Source organism: Sylvia atricapilla, chromosome 1 (genome assembly GCF_009819655.1).
Source record: "Sylvia atricapilla isolate bSylAtr1 chromosome 1, bSylAtr1.pri, whole genome shotgun sequence".
NCBI lineage: Eukaryota > Metazoa > Chordata > Aves > Passeriformes > Sylviidae > Sylvia > Sylvia atricapilla.
The window spans coordinates 110,621,550-110,639,612 of NC_089140.1; the positions used below are offsets into that span (position 1 = coordinate 110,621,550).

At 38.0% G+C, this 18,063-nt stretch overlaps 1 protein-coding gene across 1 annotated transcript in view; it reads right to left on the reverse strand.

Annotated features, from left to right (window-relative positions):
• The window catches only part of LOC136368494 (ethanolaminephosphotransferase 1-like), a 56,995-nt gene that overhangs the window by 31,137 nt on the left and 7,795 nt on the right, over positions 1-18,063 (reverse strand). The window contains exons 2-4 of the mRNA XM_066330734.1: positions 13,137-13,205; positions 7,756-7,864; positions 5,564-5,638 (exon numbers count right to left, since the gene is read on the reverse strand). Of these exons, the coding sequence (XP_066186831.1) occupies positions 5,564-5,638; positions 7,756-7,864; positions 13,137-13,205 (253 nt within the window). The remainder of the gene's footprint in view (positions 1-5,563; positions 5,639-7,755; positions 7,865-13,136; positions 13,206-18,063) is intronic.

The following is an 18,063-nucleotide window of genomic DNA, read 5'->3' on the forward strand; positions in this document are numbered from 1 at the left end:
TGGCATTGCTGGGTTAATGGTTGGCCTTGATGACCTTAAGGGTCTTTTCCAACACATACAATTATATGATTCTAAGAATGAATTATAGTTACAGTGCATTATGTGTCGATCACTTTTAGTACTTGAGTGCTTAAAAAATGATCCAGCACTGTACCTTACTCTGAGGATGTAGTTGGACAATATGGTTTGAGTTGATCTGATAGTTCACTGCTGTCAAACAGGGCAACCTGTAGCCTGTTCAGCTGGTGGAAAGACAGCAAATATTACATTTTCCTTTGGGTCACTGAACTGCTACTGTGAATGGTACAAAATGCAAGGGAGATGGCACAAGGGAGGGATGGTGAATACAGGGAGTAGAAAAGTGGTCTAGCAGCTGTAAGGTTTCTTAGTTGTAATGTCAAACCATATCCTTAGTCTCTTTACTGAGACCATGCAGGGGAAAAATAGAACTATTTAGGATGAACTATGCCTAACAGAACTATGCAGGATGAACCTCTTAGGAAAAACTACAGAGAAGAAACCCTACAGATTACCTGGTTTTGACTTGGATCTCAATATAAAATGGAGATGCTTTTCTTTTTGATATAACTTGGAAGGTGCTATAGCTAACAATTATTAGTTATTGATAACATTAATAACCCAAAACTGACTAGGAACAACTCAGCAGAGTGAGACCAAAGACGCCACAGCTGCTGTAGATCATATGCTACTTACTTCTCTGGATTATTTGGCAGTACTGTGAGTTTTGTTTAATGTAAATATACTTCAGGGACCTAAACCAGGAAAACATGGGATTTCATTTTGTACAGATTTTAGACTATTTCTCTATGGTAATACCTAAACAGCTGTGATATATCCTCTGCTCAAACACAAATCTCTTGAGACAGTTCTCAGAACTCTAAAACTTAAATATCTCATAGAGGATTTCAAATACAGCTTGCCTCCTTCTAGAGACTCATTCTCTCTCTATTAACATTTCCACTGAATTTTCAGCATCTTGCTGAAATGTGCAGAAAGACAACTGTATAAGCTTGAGGTTATGTGAAAGATGTTGCAATAAAAAATTCTTCCATCCATTAAATAATATCTCTGCAACCTAACCAGCAAACAAAGATATAATCAATCCTAAAAAGTTTATTTTGTTTTATATTCCAAGAACACCTATCCCAAATCAGACAGAATTTAGTTTCACAGGTGTTATTACTTAAAAATAAGGATGTTAGAAGATTTGTCTGTTTATAAATTTTAGATTGTCACACAAGTATATAGATACTAAAATATGTACCTCACAGTGAAATAGTGGTTTTCATTTGTTTTTTCTAAAAAAAAAAAAAAAAAAGCTTATAATGTTGTCCTAATATACAGTACTTCTAATTATAATGGTCATGGAGAAAAACACAGGAACTATATGACACATACATCAAACCAGATTTTCAGAAATCCTTAACCACATTTTCCATGTAGTTTCATTAGCTTTTTAAAAGACTGAAAACATTTTCTGGTTTAGGTTTCAGTTTGAAATTCATGCCAACAATGGTGTGTGTTCAATAGTTAACGTAAACTTTCCCACACTTCCATTGCTTTAGAATTCTTGTATTATAATTTTGTCTCACAAAGATTCATAATACTCAATTTTATAAAGTTTATATAATGTTTAAAGAGTGGAATTCAAAGTAACAGGAAAAAAGCACTCCATTTCATGGAAAGGAAATGAAAGCAAACCACCTTAAAAAAGCAGGGGGGATGGAGAGCAGCATGTTAGGGAATTTGGAGAGAGTAACTATGTCATTAAAATAAGCTGAGAAAGATTACAGTTGCATATTTAGTTAGTTATTATAGTTCCTTGCAGTCTTCCAGAAGGAAAACTTTGGCCATGCAAAATTAAATCTGTGACTAAATATTTCATAAAGTGGCTTGGACAGCAGACATAAAAATCTACATATATATTAGTTCATTATAGCTTTGACTGTCAGCATCGTACTCCTCGTCTTCCAAGTATTAGGAACTACAGGCTTCACTGGCAAATACCATCTACATTAAAAATCTCAGAAGCTGAACTTCCCATGAGCCTTCTGGAGTGCCATACAGTAACTGTTTCAATATGTAGTTCCAATTTATGAAACAACAGTCACTTCATTAAATTCCATACAATGACATTAAAAAATTGTTTTCACAAAAGAAACCACTGCTTCTGAGTGCAGAGAACTGCTAGAGAAATCTAGCAGTCAGCTTCAAGGCATGGTTGTCCCATTGCTTTTTATGGTACAAATACAAAGAAATTCTGGACAGAAAGATTTTGGCACAACCTCACCGACTGAACAGAAATGCCAAGGTATGTACAATGCAGAGGGAGACATCTGCTCAAGAGGACACTCCAGGTCAATCAAGATGGCTCTACATGCAGGGGTCTGATTCCAAAAGTGGTCAGCCCCTCTGCACAGCACTGCAGCCTAATGTATAACACATCTGTATATAGCCTGAGGATCTCAAATATGGCACACAAATGTATGGCTATACTGCAATGGCCTTACTAGAAATCACTCCAAGGAGAGGGTACATTTAGAATCAAAGAATAGACTCATTAAGACCTCCAAGATCACTGAGTTCAATCTCTGACTGAACACCACCATGTCAAATAAATCATAATGCTAAGTGCCATGTCCAGTAGTTTCTTGAACACTTTCCAGGGATGGTGATTCCTGGGCAGCCCATTCCAAGGCTTAACCACCCTTTCAGAGAAAAATTTCTTCCTAATGCCAGACAGGAATGTCGCCTGGCACAGCCTGAGGTTATTGCCTCCTGTCCTGTTGATTGTTGCCTGGGAGAAGGTATCAACCATCACTTTGCTACGTCCTCCTTTCAGGTGGTTGTAGAGAGCAATAACATCATCCCTGAGCCTCCTTTTCTCCCCACTTAACACCCCCAGCTCCTTCAGCTGCTCCTTATAAGATTTGTGCTCCAGACCCTCCCCCAGTTTCAGTGTCTTTCTCTGGACACATTCCAGCACTTCAATGTCTTTCTTGTGGTGAGTGGCCCAGAACTGAACACAGGATTTGAAGTGAGGCCTCACTGATGCTGAGTACAGGGGGACAGTCACTGTTGTGATCCTGCTGGCCACACTATTACTGACACAGGACAGAGTGCCATTGGCCTTTCTGGCCACCTGGGCACACACTGGCTCATAGCCACTGTCAACCAGCACCCCCAGCTCCTTTTGGTGGCTTTCCAGTCACTCTTTGGGTGGCTTTCCAGTCACTCTTTCCCCAGCCTGTGGTGCTGCCTGGGGTTTTTGTGACCAAAGTGCAGGACCTGGCACCTGGCCTGGTGGAACCTCACACCACTGGCCTCAGCCCATTGATCCAGCCTGTCCAGCTCCCTCTGCAGAGCCTTCCTGCCCTCCAGCAGATCAACACTCCCTCCCAACCTGCTGTCATCTGCAAACTCACTGAGAGTGGACTCAATCCCGTCATCCAAATTACTGATAAAGATATTAAACAGGCCTGATTTCCTGGCTGTCCTGCATGTACTGCATAATGACATTAAAGATGATCTGTTCCATAACCTTCCCAGACACTGAGGTCAGGCTGACAGGCCTGCAGTTCCCCAGATCCTCCTTCCAATCCTTCTTGCAGGTGGGCATTACACTGCCCAGCTCCAGTTCTCTGGATTTCCCCTGGTCAGCCAGGACTGGTGATCAATGCTGGAGCGTGGTCTGGCTCTTCCGCAGCTCCCTCAGTGCCCTGGTGTGGATCCCATCTGGCCCCACAGACTGTGGGTGTCAGGGATCACAGCAGGGCACTGACTGCTCCCTCCTGATTACAGGGGCTCTCTTCTGCTCCCTGTCCCTGCCCACCAGCTCAGCTGCCTCGAGGATATCGGGACTTTCTGTTGAAAACTGAGGCAAAGAAGGCATCAAGAATCTCAGCCTCTTCCTCATCTTTGGTTACAAGGTTCCCCTCCACATCCAATAAAGAACAGAGACTTTCCTTGGCCCTCTTTGTTGTTAATGTGTTCATAAAAACACTTTGTATTATCTTTCACAGCAGTGACCACATGGAGTACTAGCTAAGCTTTCACCAATCCAGTTTTCTGTCTACAAGACCTGATGACATCCTTGTACTCTTCTTGAGTTGTCTGCCCCTATTTCCCAAGGTTATAAACTCTTTTTTTTTTTTTTCTCCCCAAGTTCCAGTGAAAGCCCCCTATTAATCCAGGCCAGTCTTCTTCCCTGATGGCTCATCTTTCAGCACCTAGAGACAGCCTGCTCCTGTGCCTGTAAGATTTCTATCTTTAAATATATCCAGCCTTCCTGGACCCTGATTACACAGAACTGTGCAGTCTCTTTAAATATACTACCTTGAGTCTCCCCAGAAAATACGTGTTGCACCATGTTGTGGAAAGACTAGTTTGGAATGAGAAAGCTTTGGAAGAGAAAGCAAAAAAAAACATGCTAACGTGGATCTCACTCCCAGGTCAGCATCATTTCAGGTCTATGTCTTCACACCACTGCACAGCAAGGTGGAATGTACCTAAAAATACACTCATGGCACAGTACAAAGTAGTAAAAATGGAATATGAAACTGAGGTGTAGGTGTTATGGGAAAAAAAAAAAAAAACAGCAAGAGGAAAGGAAAAAAAAGACACTTATTTCCATAAGAAGCTCAGGCCTGTCATCACATCTGTCATCACCACTTCTCCTGACACACTCCCTAAGCACTGAAGTGCCTAACAATTTCCTTTTTTCTGCTTTGTCCTTTATTTTTTTAATCTTTGAAAGCACCCTCTGATAATTCCTGTGTCTGAGCTTCCCAGAATGTCATCATCAAGGGACAAAGATTTTTATGAAACCAAATAGCAGTGACTCTCCTATGAAGAAGGCTGAGAGAGTTAGGGTTGTTTAGCCTGGAGAAGAGAAAGCTCCAGGGAGACCTTAGAGCAGCCTTCCAGTACCTAAAGGGGCTGCAATAGAGCTGGAGAGGGACTTTTTTCAAGGGCATGTAGGGATAGGACAAGGGTGAATGGGTTCACTGAAAGGAGGTAGGTTTAGATTAGATATTAACAAGAAAATCTCTACTGTGAGGATGGTGAGGCACTGGATTATGTTGACTGGAGAAGCTGGGAATGTTCCACCCCTGGAAGTGTTCAAGGCCAGGCTGGATGAGGATTTGAACAACCTGATCTAGTCGAAGGTGTCCCTGCCCATGGCAGGGGGATTGTAACCAGCCTGCTGATATATATAAATGATTTCCATTGTTTCTCTAAAATAATTTGAACTTTCAAGAGGGATAAGAGTTACTGCAATAGAACCACTAATATATTACTTAATACACTGTTTGGGGGTTAAGTCTTATGAACTTTTTTTTTGTGTTGTGGTTTGCGAGTGGTTTTTTGTTTGTTTGTTTTGGTTCCATGGTTTTGTTTTTTTTTAATCTAAGAGAACTGTTTTGGAAAGAGATCAGTAATTTATCCACAATGCCTCTTTATCTCAGAATCTTCACTAGTGGCTCTGAAGATAAAATTACATGAAAATGCTAAACATTCAAATTATTTCACTGTACATTACCTAAAGCATAAGCACAAAAGGTGGTAAAAGCACTGAACAGCCACACCCAGGTGGGAACAAGTCCAGGACTGGTACCTGAAAAAAATGGGGTAGTGAGTCAGTGTAACAGGGGTTAACATCAAAGAAATCCACCAAGATATGCATATACATACAAACTACCTGCCACTGATTAACCCACTGCATGAAACAGATTGAAATATTTGAGTCTGAACTTCAGGCACCGGTGAGCTCTATCAAAGAAGCACTGAGCAGTCTTGAATGTTTTTGCACAGTAAAGGGCAAAAGATAGTAGAGAGGTTTTTTGGTCCTGAAATTACTCCAGTATTGCCGAAAACAATGATAGCAACTAGGTAAAAATGTTCACAGGTCATGAGAAGACTATCCATTGAAAAATTAGCTAATGTTCATGTAATATATAGGAAAAAAAAAATTTTTCAAGCATGCTTATCAGTGCCAGTCTGGGGGTTGTGTAACACTTCTACCACACAGATCTGAACAGGAAGTTTTTGTCCTTAGGCTAGCAGAAATATTAGCACCCTTTTTTTTTCCCTTGAGAAAAAGGAAAAGATAGTTGAATTGGACAGAGCCCAGGGTTCTGTTCTTGCTCTGCTGATAGCATTAATCCAAGGTTATTGTTGCTGTTTTAAAGAAATCGATCCTTTTTCCAAAGAGACTTCTATTTAACTAAAACATCACCCAATACTACATCAACATTAAACTGCTGTAAATGCAAAGTCCTCTCAGGTTTCTCATTGGGCACCAAACACAGGGAATTCCTGCATACAGAGGTATGTCCTTGACAGAATGATGCCAGGAGATGCCAGCACCTAAAGCAGTGCCCTGACCACCTTTCTCTCAGTGCCTCATCTTGCCATTCTGAAAGAAAAGATGACAATTCCTCACTCCTAGCTACAAATCTGCAAACTGTAGCATGAAAACCAACTGTACAGGAAATTAGGTCTTTTACTTCTGATCCTAGGTATAGGATTGATATATGATACTGCAAAGGCCCTTTAGATTGCATGAAAGTTTTCCAGCAACTGAGAAACGATGGATACTGTTCTCGTGTGGACTTAGGAAGAGCTTGTGAACTACACATACAGGTCTCAACTCAAAGAGACTTAATCACCATTTCAAATGTCTTCAAGTCCCATGTATATCTACTGAGAATGCGTCAAGATTGTATTATCCCATTAAAAAGACCTGTTCTGGATGTTCTTTTATTACAGGACTGAGTAAATAGCATCTGCATGGATATAAAAGAACCAGGTGCTCAAGAATGAGTTGTTCAGACAACTATACAACAAGCTGGCCCTGAAAACATAACTTTTGAACCAAAACTGCTAACAAGTATCCCTGCCTCTAGAATTGCTATGATAAAAGTCCAACATCCCACACCAAAGGGTACCTCCTGAAGCTAACCACAGGCATAAAAAATAAAGGCAACTAAATGTATTTTTTTCAGGAAAGAAAAGTGTTATCTCCACTTAATTGTCTAGTTTAAAGAAAATTAAAACCTTTTATCTGCATATATTTTACATGTTAATCACCTGGAAGATTCTTACTGCTTTCTGTGGGCTCCAACAGCTGGTCTGAGAAGCCCAAACCAAACATGCCCTATGCTCAGGAGCAATCAGGTCCAAAAAATTTCTGACTTGGTCTACAATGAGAAGCAAACACGGACTCGGACTCTGAAAGTCATAATTTGAAGAGACATTTATTTAGAAACTATGTTTTTGTCTAGAAGCAATCTTGAATAAGGGGTGTGAGTATGTGGAGAAATGAAAAGGAAGTTAACCCCTTCAGGCATCTGTTTAAGTATTAGGAAATGTGAAATCTATGAAAATGTTATGAAGTAGGAAATGTGCAATCAATGAAAATGTTATGAAGGATATTCAGGTGGATTTTTGCTGCGTATTTAAACCCTGGAATAAACTTTAAATATAATGTGCGTATCAAAGACTTCAAGCAGCATATCCTGAAACCCATTTTAGGGATAAAATTAAATAAGATTTTTCAATAAAATTATCTACATTTATAATGTTATGTGTGAGGTTTCTATTCCTATCTGTGCCTTCAGGAGCCTCATTAAGGGAGTAAGTAGAAGATTCAAGTGCTTGACACCTCCCTGTAACATTCAGAAGTTTAAGCAGTTCAGTAATGCTGAAAAATTACAGTGTGAATATATTTACCTGATGCAGTGTAGTCCCAGTCATAAAAAGATATTAGAAAATAATTAAATAAAATCATTATAAATCCAGAGAATGTTAACAGGTTGGGAGCAATCCACAAAGGCACTATCTGTTAAAAAATGAAAGGAAAAAATTGAGAAAAATTGTATTTCAAATTGTACACCTTATTTTAATGAAATATTTTATATCAGGAAAGAAGGTTTTACATGAGATCAGCAATCTTCAGATTTGTGTATATTTCCCCATTTTCAAATTAAAATAGTTATAATTTCTGAAATTTATTTTCAAATGCAATCCTTTTGCCTGGTTTTTGTGACTGCAGTGAGAATGACATTTTTAAAATGTTATACTCCCTTTAAAATGTTGTACATTATCCTTATTTACCCAGCTTTCAAGGAAAGTCTTTTGTGATCAGCTGTATCAGAACTGAAAGAAGACTGCAGCACCCCAGTGTGGTAATTCAGCATCCATGTGGCAGGTTTTTTAAGCATTGTATTCCCACACTATAACAAGGAAAGCTCTTCTTCCAAAGTATGTGAATAATTTCTTACTCAAAACATCAACAAAATCAGACCCTGAGTGCATTACACCCTTAGATTCTGAAGATTTTCCTGTCACAAGTATCTCCCTACTTTCTAGATAGTAACTTTCTGACAGGGCTTCCCTTTTTATTCATCAATTATGAACACTCTATTAATTCACTTTAGTTTGGAGGGTGCTGAAAAGGACTCTCTGCCTTCACTTAAACCTCTTTGTCCCAGTAGCCATTCTCAGGCACTCGTTCCCTGTGGCTTTAAGGTATTCCTTACACTGAGACAGGAATCTCTTTTGAAAACACTCTTCCCAAGTAACACAGTTTCTCTAGAATATTTTTTTGAAATAGCCTACACAGCTTTCTACATGAATTTTTGGCCAGAACATATTTGCAGAAATACTAAGTATCAACATCACTATCACTCAAACATGTTATCAATATATTTAAACCACAAAAATACCGGAGGCGTATAATTAAATTATTTGGAGTGTCTAAGGACTCAAAATATATATAAAGTACTTCAACACTACAAAATAGTAACAGAAAATAATAAAGAAAATCAAGTCAAATAATTCCTGATACTAACAGGAATATTATATTATCTTAAAATAGTATACTATAACTATGCTAACAATAGTTTTACATGTTTTGTTAGTATCTTTGGACTAGCTAGCTGAACAGATGGATGAATATGTATTAATTTCTTCAATCCTATTACTACATTTACTTAAATTTACTTTTAAAACCTGAATGCTTCAACTGATTAACTGTCCTGACTAGATTATTTTCTTCAACTATAGAGCAATTTGTAATGTTCAGGAGAATTTGTGAAACCAATGGTGTACAGATTAAGTATACACTTCCAAAAATCAGATTAGAGTTCCTGAACACTTTTCCATTATGTTTCTTAGACATCTTCTGTAACAACATTGGGAAAACTATTATATCTGATATTTGCTTTCCTTATCAGCAGGACTTTGTCGCTGATTTTAAAACACTGTATGTCAGCTCTCAAGGTATTTAAAACACACCATTGAATGGATACAGCAACAATTTAAAAAATGTAACAGATCTATCATTCTGAGTGTTCCAAAGGGCAAATCTAAACCTCTAAGAAAAGGGTCAGCAAATGTCCCCTGAAGTTCCTTTTGGAGAGCATCTAAGGAGGAACCCTTCACTGCATGGTATCCATCCTCAGCATGCAGTGACAGCCACACACCTCCCCGTTTTGCCACCTGAAGATGCAGAAGGTGAACATCCTGCTGGGGGTTTACGTGGTATCTATGACCTTCCATGAAATAAGCACAGACACAGAAAAAAAATCTGGATTTGTGTCTTTTAATCTAAATCACAGATCAAAAGGGTGCTTTAATACACTATGGACGAAATGTTTACATGGTTACACGTGGATAAACTGACTGCTTTTTCCTAGATGGTTCATAAGAATTGTTGACTATTAAATCAAGTGGGGCATCACAAACATCTGCTTTCTAATTAGGCTCATCATTCTAAACAGTCACAATGTCAATTTAGAGTTATTACAGGAAATAATTTATGCTTCCATGGTGCAAACATGAAGAAGTTATTTTAACCCACTTTCTTGCTAACAGTGTGTATTTTAAGAATGAAACCTTCAGAGGATGTTGCAATCCCTTTGGCTAACAGACACACCATGAAAAACAGGTATAGGAGTTCTGTCCTCAGGAAAACAGATTCTCCTGCAGTTAAACCCTTAAGCATGTTCTTTTGATCCTTACCTAACCTAATCTGTCTGGGTATTTGGAAAGCACTCCAGTTGCAAAATCCCTTTTCTTATATTTAATGCCCCTTATCCTTTTGGTTGACATTAGACTACCATCACCCTATTTCATTATTAGAAAATCAGGGAGTTCAAGCTTAACTTCTTACACACCTTGGAAAAACAGAGCCTGAATTTATTAGCATGCTACAGAAGGATGAGCTGCAATCTTTATTATCTAATTAATGGACAGTAGAGGTCTAATACATCAGTGTGCTTCATGATTAATACAACTGGAGGTGCCATGGTGAGAATCACATCTGCTCTCTGGCAAAACCCTTGTGTGCTTGAATCTTTTAAAAAACTCTTAGTTCCACGAAGTATTAACTGATTTCTGTTTCTCTGGGTCTACAGCCATTCGTTCTTAAAAGCCTTAACACAAACAGCAAATGCTTTAATAGAGCTATTGTTTGGATAATAAATGGTAAAGTACACATTTATAAAAAGCTCTGTTCAAACTTCACTAGGTCACTTGAGACCACTAAAATGCTACTCTTGCCCAATTCTGGTGATAAAATCGAAGTTCATAAAGGCAATAGAAGGGAGTTTAATTGATTTCAGTGATGTTGTCATACACCTGTGTAGTCCAGTGGGATTTCCTCCTTTTCCTATCATTGTCCAGCGTTCCCACTAGAGATAAATGAGCTAGGTTATGACAATACGTTTTCAGCTCACAATTTCACAGATCTTTATTGTCAAGCTCTTCTTAATTTATTATAACATAGGAAGTATATTTTGCAATGAATGGTAATGTCTTATAACACAGGAAACATATCTTCCAATGAATTTTGTGTCGTGGAATACAGAAAATTTTGTGTTGCCATAAAGGATTAAACAGGCATATGAAAGGCAAGACCTTAATCCCAAGCCTTTGTTCTCAAGGTTTGTTGGGTTTGGGGATTTTTTTGGTTGGGTTTTTGGTTTGTTTGTTTGTTTTTTTCATTTTTGGGTTTTTTTGTTTGTTTCTTTTTGGAGTTTTGGGGGTTTTGTGTTTTGGTTTGGTTTGGTTTTTGTTTTCTTGGCACAGAGAATTTAAGGTTGGGTTTTTTAACTCCTCTAGAATCTGGTAAAAATAGTCCATGTGGAATTCCTATTGTCGCCATTTTAGAAGCTAAAAGATAATTAATGCATATCTGAAAATAGATGTACCAAGATGTTTAAACTGAGTGAAGGAACTTCTCCTGGTCATCAAGATGCACACTTGTACTGCCCAATTTTGAATGAACATAGTAGATGCAAAACATTCTTTAAAATTCTTTGAAAATTATCCTGGTTTCCCTATTGCAATGCACTGTTCAGGAACAAAACCATTATAACAACTTGCATTCCTACTGATATTTTACAGTTATACTGTGGTCAATAATTTTGGTGCTTTTGTGGTTCTCATTTTTATCTCTAGGAGCAACATGGACTCTACTGCAATCTCAGTTACATACTGCTTTTCCCTCTGCAGCTGTGCACTGCCAGCTCCTCTGCAGGACTCTGATTCTACATGGCAGTATCTTTCAATGTTAGAATGACTACTTCTACAAAAGCTGAGAGCAACATAATTTCCCTTTAAATCCTTGTGACACATCACTGAGAAGTATTCTGAAACCCTCTTGCACCAGAAGGCAAAATGGGACATTCACTGCTGTATCTTCAGGATTCAAACCAAACCCAAGGGCACAATGCATACAGCACCCACTTCAGTCTTTAGTTCTGTACTCAGATTGTTGAAATAGGTTTTAAGTTCTTTGCTCTAGTTTGGATTCTCCTCCAGCAAGAAGCAAATTAAATCATGCTCACCTAAAACTCCTGGAGATTTTAAAAAATCTAAAGAGGTCACATTTTTTATAGAACCTATCACCCTAAGCTACATTCAATAATCTTGCTTTTCTTCTGGTAAAATTCTGCAGCCATTAGAAGAACTTATCTCCAAAGGAAGTTTTGCATTGACAACACTCCCCCTTCAATCTGATTGCAGATGAATACCCACCCATCTCCTAAACCAAAAGGCCCATGCACAGTAAAGCTTCTACTCATCTCCCATGCCAGAGTGCTGGAGGGGCTTTTCTGCCTCATTGTTTTCCTCAATGTTATGATGGGAGTAAAAACAAAGTCTCTGACTTGAATTACTGAATTCAGTGTCACATCTTTGAATTGGGTTTTTTCTCATGGCATGTTCAGGTTGTTTTTTAATTCTTCGGTGGGCTCATATAAACAATTTTCACTAAATTACTTTGAGGTTATGAATTAGAGATTATGATTTTCCTGCAACAAGAATTCAAGAATTATCAACACCTGAATTATAGAACCTGAAGATGGCAGATCCAGCAGCACTCTGACCACATGCATCCTTTTTTGTTTGCACAGAGGTTTATTTCCAAATCTGCTCTGATCTAAACACTTGCTGTAATGAGGCAGACGCAGAAGTCATTGCTTCCTTGGAGATCAATGAAGTTCATATTTATTTGAGATACAGATTTTTTTTTTCCAACAACAGCATAACTAACTGTGAGTGGTTTATTTTTAAAAACTGCAGCTTGTAATGCATTCAAGAGGTGCCATCTTCCAGTCGTTATGGTGATCATGGTAACCACTCTCATTTTCAGCTTCTGAGAGGAACGCCTGGCTCCCTCAAGCAAGTCCCCTTGGGAGAAAATGAGACAGCACTTGCATAAAATCATATGCACAGCAAAGAAAGAAAGCCGTGCTGTTGTTAGGCAGCATATGCTGCACAAAAAAATAATCTGCACTAAGTAAAACCATCCATGTCTGCAAAGCTGTTTAATGAAAGATGCAATAATGAAAGATGTAAAAAAGAAATGGATGCCTTTTCTACAGCAATTAGAAAAAAAGAAACAAGCCCTTTCTTTCTAAAAAAAAAAAAATAAAATCTCAAAACAACATACCTTAAACATGGCTATATATCTGCAACATTTGTTTTCTTTTACCAGATGCCATTTCAGCTTTATTGATCAATATGTATTTTTAAATAAAAATACACACATATGTAAGCAAATTCTTACATTAACATGTCAGGTTTTTATTAAATTAAATTCTTACCTTAATAATTTTATTCCAGATGGGCTGCATAATATACACAGATAAAGGATTTGTATCCACAGCACTGTACTGTGAGGAAAAAGCAAGCATGTTAAACAAAGCACTGAACAATGGCTATTTTTTCTAGGACTACATATCCTTCAGCATCTAAGGGCACTCAGTGAGACTGGTGTAAATTTATTTTATTCTGATTCGTACAGGTTTTATTTAATTTAAAAGCACTGGCCTGGTTTAAAATTATCTTGTTAGCAACTCTATGTATTAACACAAAGGTTTAGGCTTGCGAAATGGCGAACAGCTCTGCAGTCACATTTTCCTTCTAAATTCTTACTAATTTTACAACCCTCCAAGATTCTGCATTTCTACCATATTTTGGATTTACCACCTTTATTTGCACTACCAGTAATGCACAGCCTGAGCACGAGTTCATTGCTAGTATGTAGGATAGACAGTGAATATGGAATGTGCTTGTAGGTGGAATATTATCTTGCAGAGATACATAGCTTTTGTCATAGTAACACAGTTGCATTTGCACTATGCTAATTCATGTAAGGCAATGTTATTATAAAAATGTGCTCTAAAATAGCACAGTTCATTACCACAATAAAATTTCTCCAATGGACAGACTTGTAAATACATGTGTTTTATAAATTCCAGTAAGTACATATCTATATCTTTTGTAAACAAAATATTTCAGAAATCCAAGGCCACCCTGAATTGCTGTTGTCTCCTTTTTCCTCAGAGGACAGTATCAAGTGTTATCCTGCCTTGAGACTGCAGAACATAGAATAATCTGAGGAAGAATAATCTTAAATGATAATAACACTCAGAACCTTGAGCCCTGGCAGGTAGGCACCAGAAGAAGTTATCCTCCTTTGAGGTGGTACACATAATTATTTCAAGAAATTCTTGGACTTTCAAAGTGCCTATCTGGCTTAATGTTGCTAGGATGATGCACATGACTCACAAATATTCAGATATATCTATATATAGCACTGTCCAAACATGATGTGCAGAAAACAGGAGTAAGATAGGGATGTGTTAGACCTCAGTTTGACAAAGCTGCTCACTTGCAGAAGAGTTGATGACAAAGAGTCTCCTTTCACATAACTTCAGCTAACAGTTAATTGTCTCTCCATATATAGAGTTAATTTATTGACCTCTCTTAGCCAACTACTCTTTGGAGGAGACTGCACTCTGGAAGTACCTGTTACAAGACATTAACTTTCAAAGCAACTTGTCTTAAACTCAGGTACCTGTGTACGAAATGCTTAGGAACTCTTCCATACATTTCCTTTTTCTATCTGAATATAAAGTGTATGTTTTAATTACCTTTTGGACAAAACAAAGCATTCACATAGTAATTTTGTGTGTTCAAGTTTAAATCACAGATCATAAACATAGCTTCAATAAAATTATGATAGCACAGCTATGCACTCTAAATACATACACACAAATATCAAAAAAATCACCTAGCAGTAACCAGTCAGACCAGACTGCCTAAATTTCCAAAGGGAATAAAATTTTCAATGTAATGAAGTGTACATGACTGATTTTAATTTTTCTAAAAATGCTGTAAGTGTTCACTTTGATGTGTTATTTTTGTGCTGCTGGCACCCACATTACTTAATACATGATGCAATTTTTTCATCAACAGATTTTTCACCAGAATATGTATTAGAATTCTTAAATACATTACCTCTGAAAAAAATTAATTTGCAGGTAAAACTTAAGTTTTCATTATTCTGTATGTATTTTCACGTCCAGATGCTGTATTTATCTTTCAAACACTGATTATTACAACTGTTTCAACTTTTGGTAGTTCAGCTTGTGTGGGACTTGCCAAAACCTGTGGGCTTTGCTTACCTTTATGCCAAAATTAACATTAATAGCAAGCCATATAATATCTATGCCAACAGATCAGTCAGCTAGTACTTAATTCACACGAGAACTGTGGAAATCCTCTGAAAATGAAGAAAATTCGAAGTATCCATTAGCACTTTCAAGGTTCCAGGTAACCAGTAGTCTGCTCAAAGTTTCACTGTGGCTGCTGCCCATTTCCTTACCCCAGCTGGTGTTCAAAGACTATGTGAGATACAGGACAATTTGCTGACCAGCAAGTTCAATGAATCCAGCTATACCTGGATAAGGACATGCAAAGGTCAAAATAAGTGAGTTTTACCCTTGCTTCTACTTTGGCATTCTCTTTCTCCTCTCACCCCCAAGTCAAGGTCATGAATAAAATCAGAGAACGCTAGTGAAACAACAACAGTAAAATGAGGCTTTCTATCCAAAATATTCACTGGCTGTTCAGAACTATTGCTTTCTCTTAGAAGAAAAAAAGGGAATTCAGTCTCATTTCTTTGAAGTTGTTTTCTTGTAGAGAAAATATAAGACACTATATAGATATTATATCATTTTTGTATTTTCTTTAATGGAAAATGTAAGAGATTAATTGTATTTTCTTTAACAGAAAATGTAAGCTTTCCAACATATCTCTACATAACAAACACAAACAAGAGACACAAACAAAGAGTCAGCTTTTTGTTTGCCTCACGGTTTCCAAAGTCAAGCACCAAAAATCAAAATAGACCTTATTGAGGGAAAAAAAAATAAAAAAAAAAAAATAGAATTACAGCCAGCTATTGTCACCTAAAGATGTTTCATGACACACCACACTTCATCCTGTTAATTCCTACGCCTGTGGCTGAACTGTTGGTCCTCTGGGTGGGAAAGGAACATTCAGCAGATGTGCAGAAGAATGGAAATTTGCTCTTCCCTCCATAATAGTTTGTTTCAGCCAGACCAAATGAAACACCCGTGGAAAAATAGTTTACAGTCATGGCAAAAAAAAATCTTGACAAATAAAGTCTGCTATACAGTCTAATACTCTGCTTTGTTCTTCTCCCAAGAAGCTACTAACCTCAAGGCCATGAAATCCCCAGGAGTTTAATGTCCATGGCTGCTCAGAAAAGCAAAGTACTGAGTAACATGCTCACATTATGACCAATGAACATGAATGTAAGAGTCCATTGAACCTGATGTAAAAAAAGCACTGCCATTTGCTATTGTGTAATTCTGTCATTTTCAGGGCACTTATACTAAAAGATAAAAGTGGAAAGGATAAGCCTCTTGGAGGTTTTTAAGTGCAAGGCTCATACAAGTACTAAGCACTTCCCTGCAAACACTTTCTGCCCTGGAAAAGGGCTTGACTGTCCTTATACAAAGAAGAAGGGCTTGGAATAATCAGAAAGCTTCTCTCAATTATTTTTAGAAGAAGTTTGCAACAGTTGGGAGGAAACAGCAGTAGTGAGGGACTAGGAAAAAAGGCATTGACTTCATCGTACTCTCAAATTTAAAAATGCTTCTTCTGGTTTTATTTAATAGCTGATATTTCCTTGAAAGCCATCTGCTTTCTCTCTCAGTGTTAATGGCTTCTAGCAGAGCTAGAAAGGAGAATACAGACACCAGACACACACACACATACACGGTGACTCGGGCAGTGCACATGAGATGTGCTTTTACTTTGTGTTCCAGCATCTTAATTTCATCCAGGGGATCCAGCACAGCAAGTTTGTGGTGGTCACCTGTGTGAAAGGGGAAAGGAAACAAGCTTAAGGAGGAGGGGGAGAAAAACGGATAAACAATTAAGAAAAGTAATGGAAAAACAGAAGAAAGAAAAATGAGCAAAAAGCAAAAGTTTGGCAACAGAAGAAAGATAACTGTTCCACAGTGACAGAGCAGAGCCAAACACCGAGGGGCAAAAGCACTTACATTGATCAAGGTCTGCTCTGCTAAATACAAGACAAATGGTACCTTCTGGCTCACATCCACACAGCTTAGAAATACTTCCCATTATTGCAAACTGGTCACATCAGCACCGCACAGCATCTGCTGGAGGAGTGTTGGGCCTCATCATCTGGCCCCACACACCCAACACATCATTAGCATTCACTATGTTTAAGTTCAAAGTGTCTGAAACAATCTGGAGACTACACTGTAACCCAGCAATATGGCACCTTCTGAGCATGAAAGTGAGCCCTGTCTTCTGGGAATGTTCAAAACCCCAAATGCCTATGTTGGAAGAGCTGAAGGATGGTGAAACCAAAAAATTATGTGCAGTGCCTCCAGAACAGACCACTACCAAATCAAAAGCCTAGCTCTTGCCTTGGAGAGATTTTAAGAAAACAAGCAAACAGATAAAACCCAAACAGGGAGTGAGCTAACCATTAATGAGAACAGACGCTGGACCTTCAGAAGACTCCCTAGCCTTCTCCAGCTTGGCACTGTGGAGGCATCACAAGTATAAAAGTTTGGAATGACTACAATTAAGAGAAAAAATATAAGCATGTCTACACACATTTCAGAGTCAGGAGAGAAAGCAAGCTGCAAGAAATGTAGTTGCATAACTACATTATATACTTTTTCAACTTCAGCTACTATTTATGCTAAGAGACTATTCCTTTCCTACACTTAAATCATCTTGTTCCAGGTAGCACTGTATTGTGCCATTCAGTCATTTACATCCACAACACCTGTGTTTTGTAAATGACAGACAACGGGATGGGAGGCATTACAGTGGACACTCTTGCAGAAAATAAGGGGGTTTTGTGGTTTAGAAAGCTGCAAAATGACCCTCCCAATCAGGGCATGAACCAGTCGCTGTTTAAGAGAGCTCAGTGGGAAATCACCCTTCTGGGCAACATCTTATGCAACACGAACTTGGCTTCTGTGATACCTCACACTTCAGGAACCACACAAAAATTAAAGAAAATACTGAAATACTGGCACATCTGGTAACAATTTTTCATCGATCTTTCCAATCCCTAGAATACATTAAACATGTGGAGTTTAATTCTACTTTATGTATGTTTTTACAGGTTTGTAGTTATTATGGGACACAGTCTTGGATTTTAACTAAAGCTTC